The sequence below is a fragment of the Salvelinus sp. IW2-2015 genome, linkage group LG5 (genome assembly GCF_002910315.2).
Source record: "Salvelinus sp. IW2-2015 linkage group LG5, ASM291031v2, whole genome shotgun sequence".
Taxonomy (NCBI): domain Eukaryota; kingdom Metazoa; phylum Chordata; class Actinopteri; order Salmoniformes; family Salmonidae; genus Salvelinus; species Salvelinus sp. IW2-2015.
In genome coordinates, this window is record NC_036844.1 from 9,366,477 (window position 1) to 9,377,763 (window position 11,287).

Below are 11,287 nucleotides of genomic sequence, written 5' to 3' on the forward strand. Positions count from 1 at the left end.
GGGGGGAGAAATTTCATTGGAACACTTTATGGGTCCCAGATTGTTGTGATATGCAAACCTTTAAACAACTTGAAGATTTGATCCATTTCAAAAGTTGATTACAGCACAATTATAGGTTAAAGCTCAAACACATTCCTTCTCTCTCTGACCTTTCGGTGGGTCCAAGGGCCAGTCTCTCCAGGTGCAGGTGTAGTCTCTGTGCTGTGGGGGCCTCCATGGACCAGGAGCAGGAACGGTCCTGGGTGGCGTCGGGCCCCAGGCGGGGAGAGGGAGACAGGACCCTCCCTACTGTAGCATTCTTCACTGAGCCCCCACATAGTGCTATGGAGGGAGAGAGGTGATGATTATATGTGTGTGTGTGTTTGTGTCTCCCCAGCTCTGCAGCTGGGCATGTTGTTGCTCCAGACAGCAGCATGGCATTGAGATGTGTGTGTGTCCCTGTGTATGTGTGAATATGTATGTGTGTGTCCCTGCATCTGCATGTGTCTCTCCCTCTCCTCCCTACCTCTACAGCTGGGCTCCTTGCTGCTCCAGACAGGCAGAGATGCATTGAGGCAGGTGAGCGCCACTGCCCCCTGCAGGTGGTAGCCCATATGGCAGTGGAAGCGGGCAGTGCCCCCTGGCAGCAGGTCCAGCACTGACACCTCCCCAAAATGAGGCCTCCTCGGCAGGGCACAGCTCAGACGGAATACTGCCAGGGGGAGAGGGGCAGGGAGGAGGGGAGAATGAGAGAGGAAGAGACAGAGATTTCCATTCTGTCATTCTCTCCCATTATATTTTATGCTATTCTGTTCCACAGTTGGCTTCCTGTTCTAATTTGATCTGAGACGACTGGACAGGTCAGAATAAAGATAAAGGACAGGGCAGAATAATAGATCATTGAGAGGACAGGCCAGAATAATAGATCATGGAGAGGACAGGCCAGAATAATAGATCATGGAGAGGACAGGCCAGGATAATAGACAGAGGAGAGGACAGGATAATAGATAAGAGGAGAGGAACAGTAATAGATAGAGGAAGAGGACAGGATAATATGATTAGAGAGGAAAGAAGAGAGCAGGATAATAGATAGAGGAGAGGACAGGATAATAGATAGAGGAGAGGACAGGAATAGATAGAGGAGAGGAAAGGATAAATAGAATAGAGGAGAGGACAGGATAATAGATAGAGGAGAGGACAGGATAAGATTAGGAGGAGGACAGGATAATAGATAGAAGGGAGAGGACAGGATAATAGATAGAGGAGAGGAAGGATAATAGATAGAGGAGAGGACAGGACAATAGATAGAGGAGAGACAGGATAATAGATAGAGGAGAGGACAGGACAATAGATAGAGGAGAGCACCGGCCAGGATAATAGATAGAGGACAGGACAGGACAATAGATAGAGGAGAGAACAGGCAGGATAATAGATAGAGGGGAGGACAGGCCAGGATAATAGATAGAGGAGAGGACAGCAGGATAATAGATAGAGGAGAGGACAGGATAATAGATAGAGGAGAGGACAGCAGATAATAGATAGAGGAGAGGACAGGACAGGATAATAGATGGAGGAGAGGACAGGACAGGCAGGATAATAGATAGAGGAGAGGACAGGATAATAGATAGAGGACAGGCCAGGATAATAGATAGAGGAGAGGACAGGACAATATATAGAGGAGAGGACAGGCCAGGATAATAGATAGAGGACAGAGGACAGGCAAAATAGATAGAGGAGAGGACAGGACAATAATAGAGGAGAGGACAGGCCAGGATAATAGATAGAGAACAGGACAGGACAGGCCAGGATAATAGATAGAGGAGAGGACAGGATAATAGATAGAGGAGAGGACAGGCCAGGATAATAGATAGAGGGCAGGACAGGCCAGGATAATAGATAGAGGACAGGACAGGATAATAGTAGAGGAGAGGAAGGATAATAGATAGAGGAGAGGACAGCCAGGATAATAGATAGAGAGAGGACAGGCCAGGATAATAGATAGAGGACAGAAGACAGGCCAGGATAATAGATAGAGGAGAGGACAGGATAATAGATAGAGGAGAGGACAGGCCAGGAATAGATAGAGGACAGGACAGGCCAGGATAATAGATAGAGGACAGGACAGGATAATAGATAGAGGAGAGGACAGGATAATAGATAGAGGAGAGGACAGGCCAGGATAATAGATAGAGGAGAGGACAGGCCAGGATAATAGATAGAGGACAGGACAGGACAGGCCAGGATAATAGATAGAGGAGAGGACAGGATAATAGATGAGGAGAGGACAGCAGGATAATAGATAGAGGAGAGGACAGGCCAGGATAATAGATAGAGGACAGACAGGCCAGGATAATAGATAGAGGAGAAGAGGAAAGGCAAGGTGGTTTTCATGCCACGTTGACTTCATCTATCCAGAGACGCAGGAGGAAGCGAGGGATCCCACTCCCTAATTTCTTCTGGTTACATTACAGTCAACGAACTAAGCTATTGCATTGGCATCTATGGGAGAACTACCCTGTTAAGCAGACCGGAACTGACCATTTATTTTTCAATGGTAAACGAGTGAACTATCTTCATTTATCCACCATCTTTGTCCAGCCCTGTCACATCTGAACTGACACAGAGGTTGCGGTTCATACTCATAAAAGACACACCCTTGTCCACTTACCCTCCTCGCCTTATTCCCTTGGGGGAATCCTGGAGGAAGGTCCAAATGATYAGCCATGCAAGGGAAGTTTGCAAMGCAAGACCCTCWGCCCTCGTTTTTAGTCRAGTTGGCGAGTGTACAATTATGTTCACTTCGGATGTAGAAATTGTGCTACTAATGCACATGACGGCACCAACACGTCTCATAAAAAGTAAATATGTTTTGTTTGGTTATCTTTTGGAAATTGTAGAAATAAAACATTTTCCTTCTTCAGAAGTTCCAGCTAGGCAAGCTAACGTTAGTTAGCTAATTAATTTGCTAGCAATCATACAGTAAGCGTATATTAATAATTATATATTTAATATAAGTAGACATGCACTCATCATTGACTGTAGCGCATATAAAGCACCCACAAGCCACTGGTGGCTGAAAACACAATCATCGCGGGATGAAGGAGTGACGGATTTCCGGCCAAGGGTGGTCCATTTAAAATCCATTCCTTCCTCCCTCGCCCCTTGCCCTGCAAGTGTATACTCGTCAGACGTCATGATACGTCATCAGAAGTGTCCACTTAAYTTGAGGGCTGAGGGGATAGGGTGTGTCTTTTAAGTGTACTCTCTGACTGCAGCCAGAGAGTACACAGGGGTGAGATGAGAGACAWTACACATGACACATACAAACACAAACAACCACACAGTCATGTGCACACACAACTACACTATCAAAGGGCTGAGATGAGATGAAAACCAATTCATCAGAGTTCCAATCAGCTAATTGATATGACACATCCAATCACAGCGCTAATTGATTTCAAAACAAGATTAAGTGGGTAGGCAATTAACAGATCAGGTAGACAGAGAATCAACAGCACCTGAGGACTTAATGAAGGCTTTGATTTCAAAACATGAAAGAGTGTGTGTGTGCGTGTGTGTACTCACTCTGGTAGTGCAGCTGGAACATGCCCATGCCCCCCTCAGGCAAGGAGCGGTAGTATACTGAGATGGTATTGGTCGGACTTCGGATCACCTGACCCTCCACCAGCAGTGTGTGATTGGCCAGAACCAGCAAGGCCCCGCCCTCATCCACCCCTCTGATTGACAGCTGCTCTCCCTCTGACAGATTCACACTCTTCACCTGAGATAGAGAGAGACAGAGGGAGAGAGGCAGGGAGAGAAGGAGAGAGGGAGAGAGGCAGAGAGAGAGAAAGAGAGAGAAAGACAGAGAGAGGGGGGTTGGAGAAAGACGGTGTGAGAGAGTTTAACATCTCATGAACCAAGATTACTACGATACAGAAATATTCTAATATGTGCAGCATGACTGCAAAAAAGAGGACCTGGAACAGCCCCAGTGTTGTGTGGAGGACAGGGTGCTGTTCCAGCAGACACCACTAGGGGTCAGAGTGAGATCACCACAGAGTCAACTATTGCAACACAGATCGGTGTGTGTGCCACAGGAGGTTGGTGGTACCTTAATTGGGGAGGACGTTCTCGTGGTAAAGGCTGGAGCGGAATTGGTGGAATGGTATCAAATACATCAAACACATGGTTTCTATGTGTTTGATGGCATTCCACTTACTCCGTTCCGGCCATTATTATGAGCCGCCCTCCCCTCAGCAGCCTCCACTGGTGTGTGTGTGCGCGTGTGTGTAGATGCGTTCGTGAATTAGTGTTGCGCGGGTTGACTCCTAACCCGCAGTCCCCACGGTTATATCCGCAGGGCGGGTCATGAAATATTGGGTGGATGAAGGGTGGGTGGAAGGGTGAAGGGCAGGTGGGTTGAATAAAGAGAAAACAATATCAACAACACACTACAGAAAAAGTTAACGTCGATCGACTCAGGCAAAAAGGACAATGTTGGAGTTTAATTTAATAAGAGAAAAGCTGCGGAGAGTTGAAAATAAAGAGAAGGGAGGGCCAGAAAAGTCATGTTTGGGAAAGATTTGGTGAAGTGGTGAAAGGGGATGATAGCAGTGTCGGCGATGTTATGTGTGATGATTGTGAGGCGCTATACAAATTCAACAGTCACAAGACAGGGACTTCGAATAGGCCAATGGCACGTCAAGGGAACTGTAGCATACTGTTAGGATTTGTTAAATGGAAACTGAAATCTGAACACTGAAAGTAGGTCTGTAGCCTCTCACGCCTCGATCAGACCGACAGTATATTGCATTTTGGTACACCAGAAGTACATTCATTTCCAATGGAACGCTGCGTTTGCCTCGCAGCATTGCGTTGCAGAGACAGTTGCAGTGCTTTCTGTGTGGTGCATACGTTGGATGTATCGAACGTATRCATCAAATTGTATGCGGAGACTTGACAGAAATACTTGCAAAAGGAATGAAAGGAAGTGAATGTAGAATTTTTGTTGCACACATATCCACTAAAATGTTGGATTACATAATGAAAAAAGTTTAACTTCAGAATTTATTACAAAGTATTGATGCAAAAACGCTGTCGGTCTGATTGAGGCATTACTATAAATTCCTGCAGAATTAAGCATTTCTTGCAGTGAAATGATATACCAAATGTAGGCAACATTTTTACTCGGGAACAGGAGCGGAGAAAYAGGATTTCTTTCATCATCTTGAGAGAATGTGCAGTTTAGAGACCGTCTGTAGAAGTGCTGTCTTTATCAGCATCATCAAATCATCATCAAATCATCAAAGCATTTCAAACACATCAAATATGGATCCAAGCCCAACTGAAATCTAATCAGAAACATGTTGGGTCGTTTACAACTTTCTATTTCCTTACAACCGGTCAAACTGATATCATTTGGACATTTTGCACAGAAAATCTTTTCTGTCTTTTTTGTTATTGCATTTTATCCCCGGTCCCTAAACGTATTTGCTCCTCGAAAAAAAGCAGAGATGACATTACCCATGTCAACTAGATTGAAGCATTCATTCTATCCATTTAAGACATTATTCTGGTGAGCAAGTATTTATTTAGTCTTCTAGGGCAACATACAATGACAGCAGAGAAGCTTAATGTATCTAATTCAAGACAAGTTGACTAACAAATAGCMAAAAAAAAAAAWAATYGGGTAAATTATAAGCATAAACATAGCCTATTTAAATCAGGCTAAAGAAAATGATCCTGCAACCTCTGTCAAAAATATATTCTGCTGTCTCGGACTGTAGACTACAGCCTCAGATTTTCACTTTATCCCATATAATTGGGTGGCGCGTGTTTGTGAGTGTGAATGTATGCAGGGTTCAAACATATGGTGACAGATGGAATTTCGTGACTTCTCCATGACTTTTAACCACATTTCCATGATCAACAACTGCCGGTGTCTCTATGTATGTATCAAAAAGTAAGCGTGATGTGGTATCGACACTGGGAGACTGCCCTTTGATCCCATGTACCATCTCCTGTCATTGTGTAAAGCACCCCCCCCCCCACAAAGTAGAATAACTGTATAAAACACATGTGTGGTCAACGCTCAGTCTGGAGAGTGTGCAGGCTTTTGATCAATCCCTGCTAAAACACATCAGAGACAGTTTATCAAAGGTCTGGTTGAGCAGCTAATTAAAAAGAAAAAGTGGTTTGTTAGAGGGGAGACTGGAATAAAAGCCYACACACCCATTAGCTCTCCTGGAGGATGGCTGACCACCCTTGATGTATAACATAGCAACAATACAACCAAGTCATTTTTATGCCTTTTGAAAAATTYGCTCATTCATTATATCAAAGAGCAAAYGGCTATGGTAGGCTACACATATTTKAATTCAGCTGAAGAAAGCCCACAAATGGTCTTCTGGAAAGGTATATTTTCTAGTTTAGTCAKACTGTATTTATCTTAGCTACCTTAGAAGTGTTTACACTTTGCATGCTATTGTGATGCAATGTCCCATACAATAGATTAGCCAAATCAACTGGAAGTATGCACAAAACGAGTTTTGAAAGGCACAGAATCCAAAAGGCTACATCTAACATTTTATCCTAAAATGACTGATTTACAAATTATTGTTTRGATTCACATGGTTCGAWTCACCASGATTTAACCGAATCCMAACTAATACAATCGCGAAGTGAATCGTTCATTTCGTCAAAAAGAATCCTTTAAATKAATCATATGAATCATTCAAAAAAGCAAATCGACTTTGTATGACCTTATTCGCGAGCGTCGGTAGAACTTTTTTTATTTTTATACATGCTAATAATAGCTGAACAGTTAATTCGAGGATACAATATACAGTGTATGTTTTGAATTGTCTACTTAGTTATTAGTCTGTTCTCTATCATATTTTATAGGCTTACCTGCTGCTACAATGTCCAACTGTCTCATCTCTCCTTGAGCAACSGYCCACTCGTCTCGTACACATGCTGGTGATGCGCGCAAACATAGAAYGCGCTAGTCTCATTCCGATCCTGGCTGACATGWTGATTTTTATYTGATTGATCAAATATTTAAAAACTGYRCCTAAATAAATGACATTAACAGACATTATGAAATTAATTTCCATGACTTTTCCACGCCTGGAAAACACAACCATTTTTTTTCTCTCATGACGATATGAACCCTGTGTGTGTCAATGTGGGTGTTTGTTTACCTGTAGCTCGACTCCATAGCCTGTGTACACAGTGATAGTGTATGTACAGTGTAGAAATGTTCCATCTGGTAGAGGGGGGTCGTCAGAAGAGTCTATGTATCCCTCTGGGTCGGAGAAATTCACCATACAGCCAGACACAGCTGGAGAGATAGTTTAGGAGAGGGGGAGGAGAGGAGGAGGAAATGAGAGGAGAGRAGAGGGRAGGAGAGGARGGGGACAGAAGAGGAGGTGAGGAGCGGAGATGACAAACAATACTGGAAAAATATTGGAAAAGCAATTTATTTTCACAGCGTAATCCAAGATGCTGGTGAGATAAGCACATCTATGTCTTCAGTCAGAGAAAGGTAAACAACTGCTTTCTGTAAAAAGGAYGAGGCGTTCTCTAACATTGAGAACATTCTCTAACATATACCTGGTGAAGGTGTGTCTGCAGCCATGGTCGCCATGACAATAGCGGTGACCTCATCTCGCTGTCCCAGCGGTGTGTGTGTGGATGTGTGTGTCCCGGGCTGGGAGGAGGGGATGGGTTTGTTGTCGGATTGGGAGGGCTGTGACGGGAGGGGGGGTCCACTGTCGTGGGGCTGTGAGACTAGGGATCCTATCCTCTTCAACAGACCCTGCTGATCCAGAGAGAGACCTCCAGACAGGCCCCTCACGCTCAGTCCTCTGCCCAGGAGAGGCAGCAGGTCCTGGGGCTGAGCAGAGGGCAGGACCACCCCCCTTGTCTGGTAGAGGAGACGATCCTTCTGGGCCAGGAATGACTCGAGCAGATCACCAGTGGCACCCATCCCCGCCCTGGGCACTAACCCAACCACGGAACTTCTMCCTCGGGATGAGTCTATGTCTGTGTCCCCTACGGCTTGAGAAGGGGAGGGGGAGGAGGGTGGAGGTGTGGAGTCAACTTCACCTAGAGAAACGGAGAGAGAAAAAAAAAAGTGTAAAAGAGAGTGAGACTACAGGTGATATGTAGTCTTTACACTAGTGCTGCTTTTAGCACTGAGAATAATTGTATTTTATACTCATTCTATGTTAGGGCTCTCCTGCAGCCGGGCCTGTTTCCAGGGAGAAATGCAAACCAGTGGGACTGAGGAACTGGAGGGCCTGCTGTGAACGCTTAAGCTGGAGCAAAGAGAGAGACAGTTCCGAGCTCCCAGAAAGCCTTTCTTCTCTGTGTGTCTAGTGAATGTGATGTGGCTGTGTTAGGACCTGTTTTAGCCTGGTATAACATTACACGGATAAGCAAAAACCAGCAGGACTGAGGAACTCAAAGGGAAGCTCCTGAAAACCTTTCTCCCCTGCGTGTCTAGTGACTATGTCTGGAGAGTATGGCTGTGTTAGGGCCTCTCTGGAGCAGGAAACTGTCCAGTTTCACCGTGTTCCGCTTTCTGTTCTACTGTTTGTTCCACTGTCTGTTCCACTGTTTGTTCTACTGTCTGTTCCACTCTCTGTTCTACTGTCTGTTCCACTGTCTGTTCCACTCTTTGTTCTACTGTCTGTTCCACTCTCTGTTCTACTGTCTGTTCCACTGTCTGTTCCACTGTTTGTTCTGCTGTATGTTCCACTGTTTGTTCCACTGTCTGTTCCACTGTCTGTTCCACTCTCTGTTCCACTGTCTGTTCCACTGCTTGTTCTACTGTCTGTTCCACTCTCTGTTCTACTGTCTGTTCCACTGTCTGTTCTGCTGTATGTTCCACTGTTTGTTCTACTGTCTGTTATATTGCCTGTTCCACTGTTATCAGGACTACTAGGGCGATCTGGCATCAGGACGAGCAGCCCAGCCCAATAACCTGCTCTTTATTGCACACACAAACAGGCAGAATGCATACACGCGCACACAAGCACACACCACATGCATACACACCACCTGCATGCACACACATGCACACACACACTCACACAGGCAGACCACAGACTCTTTGGGCGAGGAGAGACAGGGTAGGCAGTCAGGCATGGCGGAGAGAGAGATAGAGAGAGATAAGAAAGGGGAAGAGAAGGGAAGAGAGAGAGAGAAGCTGGAGGGAAAAAGAGAAAGGAAGAGAGACAAGTGAGGAGAGAGAAGGGAGAGAGGATGGAGTGAGAGGAATGAGTTGAGATAGAAGAATTTAGAGATAGAGCAGTGGAGAGTGGAGGGAATAGAGGAGGAGAAAAGGAAGGAGAAGGAGGGAGAGAGAGAGCGAAGGGAGAGGGAGAGGAGAGAGAGAGAGAGAAGGGAGAGAGAGAGAGAGAGAAGAAGAGTAGAGAGAGAGAGAGAGGAAGCGAGAGAGACGAGAGAGGCGAGACGCGAGAATGAAGGAGAAGAGAGAGAAGAAGGGAGAGAGGAGAGAGAGGAGAATATAAAAAGGGAGAGTGAGAAGAACATTTAAAAAAAGCAGAGGACAGGCACACTGCTCCCACGCATGCTAAAAAAACATCTCCAAGTGCCCAGCACTACAAAAAGGACAGAACAGGTGACACAAGCCGCAGGCACACACACACACGCACACCAACGCAAACACTCGCACACACCACACAGTCAGGCCCTTCATGGCCAGTGTATCATGTGTTGCTGCCTAAACAGCAGCAACCCCTCCACTCCACATGCTAAAACTCTGGACCACTTACACCTGCTCTCAGAACAGGGCTGCTTTCTAGAAACCATATCTCACAAGTGACATAAAGAAAACAGCTTTGGACTTTGATAGGTCGGTTGTGTCGTGCAGAGGAGTCAACTCCACCCATCGAACCTTCATCAGCCACCAACTCAACGTCGCAGAGAGAGTCAACTCCACCCATCGAAACCTTCATCAGCCACCAACTCAACGTCTGCAAGAGTGTCAACTCCACCCATCAAACTTCATCAGCCACCAACCCAACGTCTGCAGAGAGAGTCAACTCCACCCATCGAACCTCCTCATAGCCACACCCAACACGTCTGCAAGAGAGCTGTCAACTCCACCCATCAAACTTCAATTCGAGCACCACCAACCACGTCTTGCAGAGAGACGTCAACATCCACCGATCGAACCTTCATCACGCACCAACTTGGCATCCTGCTCACGAGGAGACGTGGATGATGCACGACAACAGGTGTGCCTGATCTGATACAAATCTACGTTTTTCTTCCTCATTGGGTTAAACACTAAAAGGGTTTTGGTACAGTACATCTTCTCAGCTGAGCTCTTTATATCGTATAGGAGCAAAACCATTCATAGATCTATATTGTAAATGTGTAACTACATTGACTGTGTCTCTCAACCCAACACTAGTGCCCCATGTATTTATGACTAGAAGTGGACCAGACCGAACCACTACCATCTAACTCCAAACCCTTATTTAACTAGGCAAGTCAGTTAWGAACAAAYTCTKATTTACAATGACGGCCTAGGAACAGTGGGTTTAACTGCCTTGTTCAGGGGCAGRTTGACAGATTTGTACCTTGTCAGCTCGGGGATTCAAACTTGCAACCTTTCGGTTACTAGCCCAACGCTCTAACCACTAGGCTACCCTGCCGACACTCCTCACAGGAACATGGTGGTTTCTGTCGAAAAGGTAGTGCTATATTCATGGAATGACCAAGGACAAAAAGGAGGATTTTACAGACCCAACTTTCTTTATACAACAAMAAATGATAAAAATGCTGTACAAACACCATTAAACCAATGTCTTTGTGATGGTGATGACTCACTCCCTCACAGTAGGGATGTTTTGGTATTACCAAGGCGTTATATTCTGCGTGCTCTGAAAAGCCCCCCCCCAAAAAACACAACAATGGATGTTATGATCAGGGATGAATGAAAACACCTCACTCTCTGACATCCTGATGTCAGTATTCGGTACCTCGGAGATTTGGCTTGTAGAGAGTGAAATACAACATCTAATGCTGTTGGCCAATCCTGAAACTTTCTAGCAGTATGCCTTTAAAACACTTTTAAAAAACACAACCTAGAAACACAGACTCACTACCACTCATTCACTAACTCTCTCTCTCTCTCTCTCACACACACATACACCCACCCACGCACACTCACAAGATATCAAGTTCACACCCTTGTGGAGCTGAGTAACACATTATCATGTCCCTGACACAGTGTTCAACACATCGCTGTGTGTGTGTGTGTGTGTGT

The 11,287-nt window shown here is 45.4% G+C and overlaps 1 protein-coding gene across 1 annotated transcript in view; it reads right to left on the reverse strand.

The window, feature by feature from the left end:
• Positions 1 to 11,287, reverse strand: part of LOC111964480 (seizure 6-like protein) — a 68,871-nt gene that overhangs the window by 25,167 nt on the left and 32,417 nt on the right. Inside the window, exons 4-8 of the mRNA XM_070443762.1 lie at positions 7,597 to 8,091; positions 7,185 to 7,324; positions 3,565 to 3,760; positions 506 to 691; positions 150 to 321 (exon numbers count right to left, since the gene is read on the reverse strand). Coding sequence (XP_070299863.1) covers positions 150 to 321; positions 506 to 691; positions 3,565 to 3,760; positions 7,185 to 7,324; positions 7,597 to 8,091 — 1,189 coding nt within the window. The remainder of the gene's footprint in view (positions 1 to 149; positions 322 to 505; positions 692 to 3,564; positions 3,761 to 7,184; positions 7,325 to 7,596; positions 8,092 to 11,287) is intronic.